The following is a 16,721-nucleotide window of genomic DNA, read 5'->3' as shown; positions in this document are numbered from 1 at the left end:
AAATCCACCATCATGTACATATAAAAGAATTAATTTCAAAACTCACCAATTAAATAACAAAAACACCCATCAAAGACATTTTGGACTTTGAAAGACGCTTGCGATTAAAAATGACCCGCAGCAAGTTAAAATTCGTTAAAAACTGTGCCAAGACCGAATGACAAGACGTGACTGGATAGAAAGAAACGGGAGCATAAAGGAGAAAAATGGAAAATTGAGGAAATACTTGAAAATAGAAAAACGCTGACTGAGTGAAAAACCGGCGACCGTGTATTCAAAGATAGAGGATTAAAGTCTTTAGAGGTCGTGACAAAATGCACCAATTAAAATCGAAATGTGAAAGAGATTTTGCATTAGTTCGATGCATTAATTCAATATTGTATTGAAAGGAGTTCGGAGATGGAAGGTACTTAAGAGCTTTTTTAGTTCCAAATCAATATTGACAAAATTTCCTGAATCTTTTAACCTCAAATCGAGAAACTTTAGCTGAATCTTTCAATTTAATCATAGTGCTGGGCAGAATATTTTGGATACCTATTTCCTGAATGTTGTCAAGAAAAAAGAAATCAATATTTACAATAAAAACAATGTTAAACGTAGACTAAAATTAGCTCTCTATTTCTAAGCTGAATCGATCATATCGCAGTAATTATTAATTTGCATCCTCCTTCTCTTCGTACTTTCGCACGATTTACATCAGTCAGCTAATTTCTCAACAACTTACTTAAGAGTTTTCTGGAGAAAAACATGGGCGTACCACTATTGGAAAAAAATGCCTCGATTGAAGAGAAAAATTGCGTAAAGTTATTGAAAAGTGTTTAAAATCCCTGGAAAAGATAAAAAATTGTCTGAATTGTTTTTTTTAATCAGCGAAAAACATGGACGTCAAGTGCCTGGAATTTTGAGAATTATTTTAAAACGAAAAGACGAAAAAACTCCTCCGATTTTGTAGCCTTCTGCAGTAATGTTTTGTCTCTTCCAGGCATTAAAAGTATGTTTTCGTGCCTTTTTAAGGATACTTGAAGTTGGATCCGTCCAAACGACTAAACTCGTCCTGGAATTTACTGCCTGGAATAGTTTCCAGTTTCTATGGAAACAATACGATTGACGTAATTGGAATAAAGAGAAAATTCTTCTAGGCAGTTGGAGGTATTAAATTTCTGGGGAAATTTGGAAATTCTAATGTTCCTGCAATAAAGACCCTATAATAAGAAAAAAATGTTTAATTAGTTAGCCTTTTGTATGGCTATTTTTTAAATAGATAGGCAAATCATTTCTCAAAATTGCCTAAGTTTCTTGATTATTGTTTCAAAATCTATTGCCTTGGCTTCTCTTGAATATGTTTATTATTGCTTGTTTTTTTATTTAATTTTATCCAATAACCCGTTGAAATTTTCATTTTATGTTTTTATTTGCTTAGACAAAATATCTAAAAAAAGTATTCAGTCAAATCAAAAATTTGATTTTAGGCATCTGACGAATTTTTTCTCTAAATATTTCATTGATGATTGAAAGAAAAAACTATTCAGGCAAATCGAAGTAATTTTTAACATTTTCCAGGGATCTGAGACAGTTTTCAGGCGTTTAGTGTAATTTGTTTTTTGGGGCTCTTCTAGGTGCCCGGAAGAAAACGTTTTTTCAGATCTTTCAAGAATTTCCAACGTTTTAAAATATTTCTCAGGCTTTGGGGTAATTAAGTTTTTGTGTGTCTTATGCGTTTGACATCAGTTTTTGTTGTAGAAAATTGACAAAAAAAATATTAGGGGTAATTGATTATTTTCCGTGTCATCAGAAATTGAACTTCATTTTTTTTTCAGGAACTTAAAGTCATTTTTCATGTTTTCCAGGGATTTAAATATGTTTTTTTAGACTTCGGTGTGTCTTTTTGAATATTTGAGATGTTTTTTTTCTGAATTTTCGACGATTTTTTTCTCTTGCAAGGTACCTACTATAAAAAACAACCCGAAGATTTTCGAAGATTACCTTTTTATTTCAGGCATTTAACGTAATTTTTTTTCTATTCCAAGCACTTAAAGTCACCTTTCTCATTTCAGGTTATTATCGTACTTTTTTTTTTGATTATCGTATGTTAAAAATTCACTTAAAATTACTCATTTTTAAAAGACGGTTAGGCCTTTGTTAGAATTAAAATTATAATAAAAATGGTTAGTATTAAGTAACATGTACGAGTAGTTTGTTCATAAAATGAAGCCTCAAATTCCTTTCTATACATTTATTTACTCTTGTTGCATATTTTTAAAAATTGTTCCAAAACCTGATTATGAAGGTGATTCTGCTTTGCCTTCTAATTGTTAGACTAATGGACCTTTACGTGTTAGATGGAGTAAACTATTAACTATAAATAATAAAACCCTTTAAAAATGTAACAATAGGTTTGTTGAAAAAGTATAAAACATTATTTTTTGTGTCTTCCAGGTGCTGAAAATAATTTCTCGTGCCTCGAAAAAAAATCGTTTTTTTAGGTTTTTCAAAAAAATTTAAAATATGTCCCAGATTTGACCGTAATTTTTATGTTTTTCCGGCATTTGTGTTCCAAAAATTTGATAAAAAAAATCAGGCCTTTAGTGTCAATACTTATTTCAGGCGTTTGACGTAATATTTTTTCTAGTCCAGGCAGTTTCATGTTTTCCATTAATAAAAAAATTAATAGGGCAATTATTGAAGTAATTGGTATTTTTTAAAATATATTTTAGACTTTTGAATCATTTTCCGTCTTTTCCATGTACTGCAACTCATTTTTTCATATCTTTTAGGCATAACAAGTGATTTCTCATTTGACGTAATTATTTTTCTATTCCAGGCACTTGAAGACAATTTTCACGTTTCCCATTAATTTAAAACAAGAGGGAATTTTTGATTTGTTCCAGGGACAATCTTAGAGTAATTTTACACAATTTTCCCCTTTATTCAGTAATTCGAGCATTTCTTCACTGTCAAGATTAACTTCATTTTAAGTGTTCAAACCTTTGTCGCCTTGAAATTCTTGAGTAAAAACTTCTAATGATGATTCGGCTTTGAACAACTTGAAATGCAGGTAATTTTAAAGCCAATACTATTGCCTTTTTTTCATCTATTAATATTAATTTAGTCTTGATACACTTTTCTTTTAACGAGTTTCTATGGGTTAACAATAGTTACTACTATACTAATTTTAAGTTGATAAAAGAGTCAAAATTTAAAGCATTTCCTGGCAGTTAATCAATATATTAATTTAGTTCAAACATTATTAAAACTTTTGGTGTTAAATGTTTAAGATTTAGTGTTTTCTACGCTGCAAATATTGAGTTGAGTGTTAGCTGTGGAATTTGTAATATTTAAGTTAATACTATTGATTTAGTCATAAAAAGTCATTGAAATTTTTGACGTGTCAATATTGATTTAGCCATGATACACTTGATTCTCTATATTATTGATTCCGCTTAGAAAAACTTAATGATTCTGGTACAAATCAAATGCACTCAATTTTTCAATAAAATGTAATCAACATAAAAAATATATATTGATTTAGTCTTGATGCAGTTGAAAATCAAGACGTTTCTAAGATTTCGAAAAACTCAATAATTCAGGTGCAGCCTTGCCTAAAATAGTTACAACACTAGTGATGTGTATCAATATAACTGCCTAAAAGAGTTTAGTCATTATTACAGACAATTGAGTTTGCAAATTTTCTCACAAACTTTAAATAAAAAATAACTTCAACTACCTGAAAGAATTTTCTGTATTTTTCAAGACAATTAAACACGTCAATCGTCTAATTTCCTCAGAAACTTTAAAAGAAATATAGTTTTGACTGCCTGGACGTATTTAGTTGTTATTTCAGACAACTGGACCGTTGCAATTGCCAATTTCCCTAGAAAAACTTTAAATTTAAAAAAACCCAATCGCCTGGACAAGTTTAGTCTTTATTCCGTGTAATTTTCATTTATAATTTACCCCTAAATAAACTTAAAATCACCGCATCTTACGTAACAAAGCAAAGTCATTATTCAAATCGATATACGACTGTATAAACAATAAAATAACTTTGTTATTAATTGCTGTCTGACAGATTCAATTTTTTTATTGGACATTTTTTAGCTGAATACGTTTTATCTTTTTTGACTTTTAAGCAAATAAAATGAAATTAATGCAATTAAAATTTCAAAGAATCGTTAGATAGAATTAAAGAGAATGTGACAATGGGCAAGAGATTTTGAAATAACAATCAAGAAACTTAAAAAAACATTTGTAAGAAGCTCTACTTATTTTGCAAAATAGCTATATAAAACCAATTATATTGTTCTACTCTTATTAAAGAGTTTACTCTTTTTTCCAGGCAACTAAACAGTTGGATTTACAAATTTCAGAAACTTTAAATAAAAAAATAAATTCAACTGCCTGGAAGAATTTTCACTTTATTCCAAGCGGTTGGACACGTCGATTAACTGATTTGCCCAAAAATTTTAAGGGAAAAATGATTTCAATTGCCTGGAAGAATTTACTCCTTATTCCAGGCAACTGGACAAATAAATTTATCAAGAAACTTCATTAAAAAATAAATTTAACTGTCTGGAAGAATTTTCACTTTATTCCAAGCAATTGGACAAGTCAATCGCCTAATTTCCTCGAACAAATTAAAGGTAAAACAATTTTGACTATCTGGAATAATTTAGTCTTTATTTCAGGCAACTGAACGGTTGGATTTACAAATTTCTTCAGAAACTCTAAATAAAAAAATAAATTCAACTGCCTGAAGAATTTTCACTTTATTCCAGGCGGTTGGACACGTCGATTAACTGGTTTGCCCAGAAATTTTAAGGGAAAAATAATTTAAATTGCCTGGAAGAGTTTGGTCTTTATTCCAGGCAACTGGACAAATAAATTTACCAAGAAACTTCATTAAACAATAAATTCAACTGTCTGGAAGAGTTTTCTCTTTATTCCAAGCTGTTGGACAAGTCAATCGCCTGATTTCCTCAAACACTTTAAACGTAAAACAATTTTAACTACCTGGAATAATTTAATTTTTATTCCAGGCAATTAAACAGTTGGATTTACAAATTTCTTCACAAACTTTAAATAAAAAAATTAATGCAACTGCCTGAAAGAATTTTCACTTTATTCCAGGCGGTTGGACACGTCGATTAACTGGTTTGCCCAGAAATTTTAAGGGAAAAATAATTTCAATTGCCTGGAAGAGTTTACTCTTTATTCCAGGCAACTGGACAAATAAATTACCCAGAAAACTTTCATTAAAGAATAAATTCAACTGTCTGAAAGAATTTTCTTTTTATTCCAAGCAATTGGACAAGTCAATCGCATGATTTCCTCAAACAGTTTAAAGGTAAAATAATTTTGGCTACCTGGAATAATTTAGTCTTTATTCCAGGCAACTGAACAGTTGGATTTACAAATTTCTTTAGAAACTCTAAATAAAAAAATAAATTCAACTGCCTGGAAGAATTTTCACTTTATTCTAGGCGGTTGGACACGTCGATTAACTGGTTTGCCCAGAAATTTTAAGGGAAAAATAATTTCAATTGCCTGGAAGAGTTTACTCTTTATTCCAGGTAACTGGACAAATAAATTTCTCAAAAAACTTTTATTAAAGAATAAATTCAACTGTCTGAAAGAATTTTCACTTTATTCCAAGCAGTTGGACAAGTCAATCGCCTGATTTCCTTAAAGAGTTTAAAGGTAAAACAATTTTAACTACCTGGAAAAATTTAGTTTTTATTCCAGGCAACTAAACAGTTAGATTTGGAAATTTCTTCAGAAATTTTAAATAAAAAAATTAATTCAACTGCCCGGAAGAATTTTCACTTTATTCCAGGCGGTTGGACACGTCGATTAACTGATTTCCCCAGGAATTTTAAGGGAAAAATAATTTCAATTGCCTGGAAGAGTTTACTCTTTATTCCAGGCAACTGGACAAATAAATTTCTTAAGAAACTTTCATTAGAGAATAAATTCAACTGTCTGGAAGAATTTTCTTTTTATTCCAAGCAGTTGGACAAGTCAATCGCATGATTTCCTCAAACAGTTTAAAGGTAAAATAATTTTGACTACCTGGAATAATTTAGTCTTTATTCCAGGCAACTGAACAGTTGGATTTACAAATTTCTTCATAAACTTTAAATAAAAAAATAAATTCAACTGCCTGGAAGAATTTTCACTTTATTCCAGGCGGTTGGACACGTCGATTAACTGGTTTGCCCAGGAATTTTAAGGGAAAAATAATTTCAATTGCCTGGAAGAGTTTACTCTTTATTCCAGGCAACTGGACAAATAAATTTCTTAAGAAACTTTCATTAGAGAATAAATTCAACTGTCTGGAAGAGTTTTCTCTTTATTCCAAGCAGTTGGACAAGTCAATCGCATGATTTCCTTAAAGAGTTTAAAGGTAAAATAATTTTAACTACCTGGAAAAATTTAGTTTTTATTCCAGGCAACTGAACAGTTGGATTTACAAATTTCTTTAGAAACTTTAAATAAAAAAATAAATTTAACTGCCAGGAAGAATTTTCACTTTATTCCAGGCGGTTGGACACATCGATTAACTGATTTGCCCAGAAATTTTAAGGGAAAAATAATTTCAATTGCCTGGAAGAGTTTGGTCATTATTCCAGGCAATTGGACAAATAAATTTACCAAGAAACTTCATTAAAAAATAAATTCAACTGTCTGAAAGAATTTTCACTTTATTCCAAGCAGTTGGACAAGTCAATCGCATGATTTCCTCAAATAGTTTAAAGGTAAAATAATTTTGGCTACCTGGAATAATTTAGTCTTTATTCCAGGCAACTGAACAGTTGGATTTACAAATTTCTTTAGAAACTTTAAATGAAAAATAAATTCATCTGCCTGGAAGAATTTTCCCTTTATTCCAAGCAGTTGGACAAGTCAATCGCATGATTTCCTCAAACAGTTTAAAGGTAAAATAATTTTGACTACCTGGAATAATTTAGTCTTTATTCCAGGCAACTGAACAGTTGGATTTACAAATTTCTTCATAAACTTTAAATAAAAAAATAAATTCAACTGCCTGGAAGAATTTTCTCTTTATTCCAGGCGGTTGGACACGTCGATTAACTGATTTGCCCAGGAATTTTAAGAGAAAAATAATTTTAATTGCCTGGAGGAGTTTACTCTTTATTCCAGGCAACTGGACAAATAAATTTCTTAAGAAACTTTCATTAGAGAATAAATTCAACTGTCTGGAAGAGTTTTCTCTTTATTCCAAGCAGTTGGACAAGTCAATCGCATGATTTCCTTAAAGAGTTTAAAGGTAAAATAATTTTAACTACCTGGAAAAATTTAGTTTTTATTCCAGGCAACTGAACAGTTGGATTTACAAATTTCTTTAGAAACTTTAAATAAAAAAATAAATTTAACTGCCAGGAAGAATTTTCACTTTATTCCAGGCGGTTGGACACATCGATTAACTGATTTGCCCAGAAATTTTAAGGGAAAAATAATTTCAATTGCCTGGAAGAGTTTGGTCATTATTCCAGGCAATTGGACAAATAAATTTACCAAGAAACTTCATTAAAAAATAAATTCAACTGTCTGAAAGAATTTTCACTTTATTCCAAGCAGTTGGACAAGTCAATCGCATGATTTCCTCAAATAGTTTAAAGGTAAAATAATTTTGGCTACCTGGAATAATTTAGTCTTTATTCCAGGCAACTGAACAGTTGGATTTACAAATTTCTTTAGAAACTTTAAATGAAAAATAAATTCATCTGCCTGGAAGAATTTTCCCTTTATTCCAAGCAGTTGGACAAGTCAATCGCATGATTTCCTCAAACAGTTTAAAGGTAAAATAATTTTGACTACCTGGAATAATTTAGTCTTTATTCCAGGCAACTGAACAGTTGGATTTACAAATTTCTTCATAAACTTTAAATAAAAAAATAAATTCAACTGCCTGGAAGAATTTTCTCTTTATTCCAGGCGGTTGGACACGTCGATTAACTGATTTGCCCAGGAATTTTAAGAGAAAAATAATTTTAATTGCCTGGAGGAGTTTACTCTTTATTCCAGGCAACTGGACAAATAAATTTCCCAAGAAACTTTCATTAAAGAATAAATTCAACTCTCTGGAAGAATTTTCTCTTTAGTCCAAGCAGCTGGACAAGTCAATCGCCTGATTTCCTCAAATAGTTTAAAGGTAAAACAATTTTAACTACCTGGAAAAATTTAGTTTTTATTCCAGGCAACTGAACGGTTGGATTTACAAATTTCTTCATAAACTTTAAATAAAAAAATAAATTCAACTGCCTGGAAGAATTTTCACTTTATTCCAGGCGGTTGGACACGTCGATTAACTGGTTTGCCCAGAAATTTCAGGGAAAAATAATTTCAATTGCCTGGAAGAATTTACTCTTTATTCCAGGCAACTGGACAAATAAATTTCCCAAGAAACTTTCATTAAAGAATAAATTCAACTCTCTGGAAGAATTTTCTCTTTAGTCCAAGCAGCTGGACAAGTCAATCGCCTGATTTCCTCAAATAGTTTAAAGGTAAAACAATTTTAACTACCTGGAAAAATTTAGTTTTTATTCCAGGCAACTGAACGGTTGGATTTACAAATTTCTTCATAAACTTTAAATAAAAAAATAAATTCAACTGCCTGGAAGAATTTTCACTTTATTCCAGGCGGTTGGACACGTCGATTAACTGGTTTGCCCAGAAATTTCAGGGAAAAATAATTTCAATTGCCTGGAAGAATTTACTCTTTATTCCAGGCAACTGGACAAATAAATTTCTCAAAAAACTTTCATTAAAGAATAAATTCAACTGTCTGAAAGAATTTTCACTTTATTCCAAGCAGTTGGACAAGTCAATCGCATGATTTCCTCAAACAGTTTAAATGTAAAATAATTTTGACTACCTGGAATAATTTAGTTTTTATTCCAGGCAATTAAACAGTTGGATTTACAAATTTCTTTAGAAACTTTAAATAAAAAAATAAATTCAACTGCCAGGAAGAATTTTCACTTTATTCTAGGCGGTTGGACACGTCGATTAATTGATTTGCCCAGAAATTTGAAGAGAAAATAATTTCAATTGCCTGGAAGAATTTTCTCTTTATTCCAAGCTGTTGAACAAGTCAATCGCCTGATTTCTTCGAACAAATTAAAGGTAAAACAATTTTGACTATCTGGAATAATTTAGTCTTTATTCCAGGCAATTAAACAGTTGGATTTACAAATTTCTTCACAAACTTTAAATAAAAAAATAAATTCAACTGCCTGGAAGAATTTTCACTTTATTCCAGGCGGTTGGACACGTCGATTAACTTATTTGCCCAGGAATTTTAAGGGAAAAATAATTTCAATTGCCTGGAAGAGTTTACTCTTTATTTCAGGCAACTGGACAAATAAATTTCCCAAGAAACTTCATTGAAAAATAAATTCAACTATCTGGAAAAATTTTCTCTTGATTCCAAGCAGTTGGACAAGTCAATCGCATGATTTCGTCAAATAGTTTAAAGGTAAAACAATTTTTACTACCTGGAAAAATTTAGTTTTTATTCTAGGCAACTGGACAAATAAATTTCCCAAGAAACTTCATTAAAAAATAAATTTAACTGTCTGGAAGAATTTTCACTTTATTCCGGGCGATTGGACACGTCGATTAACTGATTTGCCCAAACATTTTAGGGGAAAAATAATTTCAATTGCCTGGAAGAGTTTGGTCATTATTCCAGGCAGCTGGACAAATAAATTTCCCAAGAAACTTCATTAAAAATTAAATTCAATTGCTTGGAAGAGTTTGGTCTTTATTTCAGGCAACTGGATCGTTGCAATTTCAAATTTACTCAAAAACTGTGATTAAAAAATAATTTCGGCTGCCTGGAAGAATTTTCTCTTAATTTATTTTAGGCAATTGGACACACGAATCTTCTAATTTCCTCAAAACCTTTAAAAGAGAAATAACTTCGACTGCCTAAAATGTGTGTTGTGAGCTGCATTAAAATGACATTTACGACTGTGAGAGAAGACTTGGAAGTAGTCTATTAATTGCCTAGTAAAGTCTCAATGTTACGCTCTTTTTTGTAATTAAGTAAATCAATTGGAAACCTTCAAACAAAATAACATTTTGACGATTTTTTAATCGTATTATGTTTCTTTTGTTAGATAACTGTCACTATTCAATTATTTTACCTGTTGTCAATTTATTTTATCAGTTATTGTTGTTTTGAAACCAAGCCCCATGAACTTGCCAATTTTCGATGCCATTTGCCGAATACCTTATTTTGTATATTTTGCCTTTTAAACAAATAAAATGAAACTAATACATACAATGAAAATGTCAAAGAATCGTTAGATAAAATTAAATTTGAGACCATTTTGGGAAATGATTTGCATAAAAAAAAATATCTTAAAAATGCACTGCTAGTTTGATAAGTAGCCATACAAATTGTGTTTTTCTATTCTTATTATAGAGTTTAATATTTATTCCAGGCAACTATACAGGTGCAATGTTAAATTGCCTTGCAAACATTGAATAAAAAATGTTCCCATTGAGCTATTTTTTTTATTCTATTACTTCTCACCTAGTATAATTTCCTTATAAAAAAAATTAAATAATTGATAAAATTCCCGAATTTTTTCAAGGAAATTTGAATTAACTAAGGAATCCAGCGATCCAGTAGTTTAATAAAGTCGTAATTGTAAAGCAAAATTTGCTACAAAACGTAAAAGACACTAGACACTAGTTAGGCAATCAATAACGAAATCCGACAACTTCTCGTCAGGACTTTAAAGACAGATTCTGAATCTGAGGGCGAGGATTCATCATTATTTGCTGTCAAAAAGTAAAATTCCATTTTTTATAGTCAATAACTGTTTTGGTATTTTCTATATATGAAAAACATGGTTGTTTCTTCCCATAATTTTGTGTCTAATTTCATGATTCTTAATGCCCTATTTCACCACTAAATGTATTTCAACTTACTTTTTTCATCAGTAAGTTAGACACGTCAATCATCTGATTTCCTCATAAACTTTAAAGGAAAAAGATATCTGACTGCCGTTATTCCAGAAGTCTTTATTCCATACAATTTTCATTCATCCTTTTTCCCTCAATAAACATAAAATCACCGCCTCTTACGTAACAAAGCAAAACCATTATTTAAATCGATATATGACTGCATAAACAATAAAATAACTTGGGACACTCTGGGAAACTATTACAAAAAAATTATTATTATTATTAATTTTTTTTGTTAATAAAACTTCATTAATTATTACAATTATTTTAGCTTATACGATTCCCGAAATTACTCGGTATCCTGTTGTCGAAAGCACAAAAAAATAATTCATACTCCGTGATTATTTCCTCTTAATTCTCGATAATTAACGTACGTACGTATTCCCACACCGAATTAAATGGCGATCGGAACAAAAGTCGTTATTAAAAACGAATAAGTAAAACAGTGGTGCGCGAAATTACCGAGTAAATGAAAAACCCGTAATCAAAGGTATTTTGTTAGTAGGATAACACGTGACCTTATGGGAGGATTCAAAAACTATATAATCGAACGTTTTTTTTACTATTCGTTCAGTAATTATTGAGGATTTTGTATCATACTGAATTAAAATGAACAGTTTATTTGTGCTGGTGGTTAGTGTTTTTGCGAGCGCGTATGCGGTGAGTTTTAATTAAAATTTGTGGTATCTACTTCTACTTATCTTTTTTCTTAACATAATATTCTTGATAATTAATTGATTTATACATATGACCAAGCATATACAAAATTCGTAATTCATAAAATTATATACCCCATAAACAATAATATAAACGACATGCTTCATTTATAGTAATTATCACGAAAAATTGAATATTGCAAATCCTTGAAAAACATACAAAAATTCAAAAGTGTCCAGAAACCTGGAAAATATATATTTTTTTTAATATTTAGAACGTAATAAAAATTACCCCAGAGCCTGTGAATGAACGAAAATACGAATGAACATTTTGAATATAAGTGTATGGAAAATGTAACAAAATTAATGAACTGACCGCAATAAAAAATATGAAATTAATTCACATAACTGCAACGTGATTTTCAATTACCGGAGCGCATGATAAATTCATAGATAATGAAAGAAAATTGGTTAAAGGCCTGAAAAGAGCATAAAAATTCCAATGCCCTTGACAAGTCAAAATACAATTCGATAATTTTTATCTACAATTTCATAAATACATTTTTATGAATTAAAAAAGAGCATGTTCTGTTGTGCTTATAGTGTGTATATCACCCGATGTCCCTATTATAATTTTCATTCAAAGGATTTTACATATTTGTGTATTTTAAAATTAATTTTAGAAAAAAATTAAATAAAATAACACGATTTATTACTAGTTAGTGTCTGTAAGTCATTTATTGATAATTGTAACAAAAAAATGTACATAATGAAAGTAATGCCGCAAACATAATTTAATTTGGACAAATTGTGCGCTATAGCTTATTTTTAGTAAAGAAAACTCCAGCAAGAATTGTTTTAAAAATATTAGATATAATAAAAAACACAACTAACTACTTGATTACAAATAAAATGGAAATCTGAGATACCACCTCTCGACTCCAACGTTTCCAAAAATGCTGTTTGATTTTTTGGATTCTCTCCCAGCGCCCTAACCTCGATTCTGGTATCTCGATCACGTGTTCAGGCAGAGCTGTAAGGCTTTCTCCGCGATGAGAAAGTGAGCTGGGGTTAAGGCTTAGAGATCGGATGGGTCGATAGACATGGGAGTTAATTATGCTTTCGATTTGACACATAAGGGTTACAGCCTCTTCAAAGGTAAGATTAGCGTTCATTGTAACTCTTTTTAAATGAAATTTTGTCGATTTTACGAGGCGTTCCCACAAACCCCCAAAATTGGGTGATCTGGGTGGAATAAATTTCCAAGTGATATTTGATTGAGTTAAATGAGGTTGAATTTTCTCTTGCGTTTCTTTGCTTGTTAAAAAGTTAAAAATTTCATCTAATTTACGTTTAGCACCAACAAATGTTGTTGCATTGTCACAATAGATATGTGAGGCTGTACCTCGTCCTGCGCAAAAACGATTAAGCGCATTAAAAAAGCATTCCGTAGTCAAGTCACTAACGACCTCGAGGTGTACGGCTTTTGTAACCAGACATACGAATAACGATACCCAACCTTTGACTATTTTAGGGCTTCGTTTACCTCCGTGTTTTATATAAATAGGACCGAAGTAGTCCAGACCGATCTTTATAAAGGGTCTACAAGGTACGACTCGATCTGTCAGTAAATCTTCCATCTTTTGAATAGCTAAACGCGGAGATACGCGAAAGCAACAAATACATTGGTGTATGACACGTTTTACTTCATTACGTGCCCTAAGAGGCCAGTATTTAGTCCTTAGGGATGCTAGAGTTTGCGTTGCTCCTGCATGAAGCAGAGAGATGTGCTCTTTTTGAATAAGTAACTTAGTTACATGATGTTTTGCCGGTAGTACGATGGGAAATTTTTGACCGAAGCTTAAGTTTGAATTGTGCAATCTACCACCAAGTCTAATTAATCCCTTGTTATCTATAAAAGGATCAAGTGAGTAAAGTTTGCTATTTTTTGAAACTGGTTGTCGATTTTGCAACGCAGAAATGTCTTCCGCAAATTGAATTTTTTGTACTAGGTGAATGATGGCATCATGAGAATTTATTAATTCTTGCGTTGTTAAATAAGATTTGTTTCTTAAACCATGCTTTTTTACGTTATTAATGAATCGTAATACATATGCCACAACTCGTTGTAATTTAGAAATAAACGAATATTTAGTTATTAAATTTAATTCTGACGTTACGGTTGCTACTAAAGCTATTTTACGTTTTTCTGGTATAAAATTTAAATTCAAAGATGGACAAAAACGATTTTTGGGCCATTGAGAAAGATCCGCTAAGAATTTAGGCCCGTTCCAATAAAGTTCGGTATTTAACTGTTTTAGAATAGCTCCTCGAGAAATTATATCAGCAGGGTTTTCTTTGCTTTCGATATGATACCAATTCTCGATTTTACTAAGAGTTTGAATTTTAGACACCCGATTTGCCACGTACATTTGCCAATAATTAGCATTACTATTGAGATAATGTAATACTATCATCGAATCTGTAAAATAAAATTTGTTGTTAATCTTTAAATTGATTTCTCGCGATACTGTGTCCATTAATTCAGCTCCTAACAAAGAGCTGAATTAATGGCACACAACTCTAGGCGTGGCAGGGTGAGAACTTTAAGAGGGCTGACTCGCGATTTGCCACAAATCAAATTTACCGCGAATGTGCCATCGTCTTTTTTAACTCGAGTGTACACTGCCTCACCATACGCGCGAAGTGTGGTCAGCAAACATAACCAGATTTGATTCCGCTTCACTTTTTAAAATAATTTTTCGAGAAATTTTTATGTTACTTATAAGTTGAAGATCGTTTAAAAATTGAGTCCATTCGTTTACTACGTTTTGAGGAACTGGGTCATCTTATTCCAGTTTCAGTGTTTACAATTTCTGCATAATTATTTTGGCCCTAATAAGAATCGGCGAAATAATACCTATAGGGTCGTATATTTTGGCGATTGAGCTAAAAATTGATCTCTTAGTTCAGACATGATCGTTACTAGAAGCTAATTTTGTTTGAACTCGGTAGCTCAAACTATCATTTGACGGGTTCCACCGTAACCCAAATACTTTTGCCACGTTTTCCTTATTTAATTCAATAATTTTTCCCTATCCCGATGTCGATTGATTTTGAAAAAATTTCAGGAAAATTACTATTTCATTTGGATAATTTAAAACATCCACGATCTTAAACTTCTATTAATTGATCGCGTAATTAGATACCTTCTTCAATAATTGTTCCTGACCCCGTCAATATATCATCCATAAACCGGTCATGTTTTAACGCTCGGCTAGCAGAAAAAAAATCATTTTCGGCTTCCGCGGCTAATTGATTAACACAACGCATCGCAGTATATGGAAAATTTGTAAGACCGAATACCAGTCTCGTAAGCTGATATACTCTTAACGGTTGGTTTTCGTTAATTCGCCAAAAAATACGTTGAAATTTAGTATCGTCACTATCGATTTTAATTTGTAAAAACATTTTCTCCATATCGCAGGAGATAACAACCTGATATGTTCGAAATCGAATTAAAATACCAAAGGAATCATTTTGTAAATTTGGCCCAGTTAACAGATTGTCGTTTAGGCTGAGGCCATTACTTGATCTTGCTGAGCCATCATAAACGAACCGGATGTTTGGATTATCCGCGGGCCGTTTAAATACACCACTGTGGGGCAAATAAAAATTATCGCCATACTCGCAATTTTCTGTAGTCGGTATTTCTTCTAAGTAACCATTATCGATTAAACTTGATATTTCTTTACAATAGGTTTCTTTGAAGGTAGAGTCTTTTCGAAATTTTTTCTCTAAAGAAATAAATCGTTTCATCGCGATTTATTGCCTAAATAAATGCCTAAATTAATTTTAAACGGTAGTTTAACAATAAATCGCCCGGTATGCGTATCACGTTGATAAGTATTAGTAAAATGCTCTTCGCATTCCATTTCTTCGCTAGACCAGTTATTTTGGGTACAGTTGACGTTCTAGCAATTTATTTAAATCATCTGATAAATTTCGTTGAACGAGTACATTGCATGATAGATGTGATTTAGGGTGGTTTTCGATGAACGATCCGCCTACTACCCATCCTAAGAGTGTTTTTGATAGGTACAAATTTGTATGTGGTAGCTTAATTTTGTCGTTACCCAGGAGAGTCCAAAACGTTTCCGCTCCCAAATTTGCAATCGCAAATTTGGATCCGCCAATTGAATATTTTCCGGGATATTTAGGGCTTTCTTATCAAACGACTCTGTCGGAAGGTCTGTCGTTACCGTTCTGAGATACAGCAATTTGCATTTTCAAACTTAAAAGCTCACACATTTTTTGCGATAATATATTTACTTGCGACCCTACATCTAACAGAGCGCGACACTTATGTTCTCGGCCTAAAACATCTGTGACGAAGACAACGGCGGTGGATAAAATAGTGTGTTTTTGATAATGATGTGCAATAATTGGTACTAGCAGTCGCGCTCGGTGTCGGTCTATTTTCGTGAATTAGTGTATGATGAAATCTAGAATTGCATACTTGACAACCCGAGGCCCTACATTCCGAAAGTCGATGGTTAGCTCTTAAGCAGTTTGAACAAAGCTTGCGTTTATTATTGACTTCGGTTTTTCTTTCGTTTACGTTTAAACGAAGGAAATGTTCACAATTATTTATAAAATGATTGCCTTTACAAAAATAGCAAGGAAACTTTGTAGTAACTGCATTAGACGCATAAATGGGTGGATTTCTTCGCGAATTAGAATTTGTATTTGTTTGATAAGATACTGGTTTTTCTGGCTTTGGCTAAGTGACTCCAGAACGATACGTTTTTTCTCTAAAAATGCGGTCACTTGCTCCAGTTCGAGCGGGTCTGAATCTATCGTATTTTCAAATTCCCGCCTGGTTTGATGATCTAGTTTGCCGATAATAATCGTGGTTAAAATTGCATCCCAACTCTCGACCGGAATGTTAAGTGCTTCTAAATTGTTCGTTATATCCCCAAGAAGTTTTTGTAAAGACTCAGGTGAGGATTTAGTTATTTCTGGAGAGTTTAATATTGTTTGCACATGAGCTTGGATAATTTA

General features: G+C 31.6%; 2 protein-coding genes across 6 annotated transcripts in view; one reads left to right on the top strand and one right to left on the bottom strand.

The window, feature by feature from the left end:
- The window catches only part of LOC126744694 (glycine receptor subunit alpha-3), a 41,930-nt gene that overhangs the window by 16,035 nt on the left and 9,174 nt on the right, over positions 1-16,721 (bottom strand). The window contains exon 1 of one of the 5 annotated variants that reach the window (XM_050452208.1): positions 47-296. The exons of 3 other annotated variants lie outside the window; for them this stretch is intronic. The gene's annotated coding sequence lies outside the window, so the exon portion shown is untranslated. Of the gene's footprint in view, positions 1-46; positions 297-16,721 lie in introns of those variants that run through there. One more of the 5 variants, XM_050452211.1, reaches the window with a different exon arrangement.
- Positions 11,496-16,721, top strand: part of LOC126744703 (general odorant-binding protein 19d) — a 14,248-nt gene continuing 9,022 nt past the window's right edge. Inside the window, exon 1 of the mRNA XM_050452228.1 lies at positions 11,496-11,661. Within this exon, the coding sequence (XP_050308185.1) occupies positions 11,611-11,661 (51 nt within the window). The 5' untranslated portion in view covers positions 11,496-11,610. The remainder of the gene's footprint in view (positions 11,662-16,721) is intronic.

Source organism: Anthonomus grandis, chromosome 14 (assembly GCF_022605725.1).
Source record: "Anthonomus grandis grandis chromosome 14, icAntGran1.3, whole genome shotgun sequence".
Classification (NCBI taxonomy): Eukaryota; Metazoa; Arthropoda; class Insecta; order Coleoptera; family Curculionidae; genus Anthonomus; species Anthonomus grandis.
The sequence above is the reverse complement of the archived record's forward strand: the minus strand, read 5'-3'. Positions and strand labels throughout refer to the sequence as shown.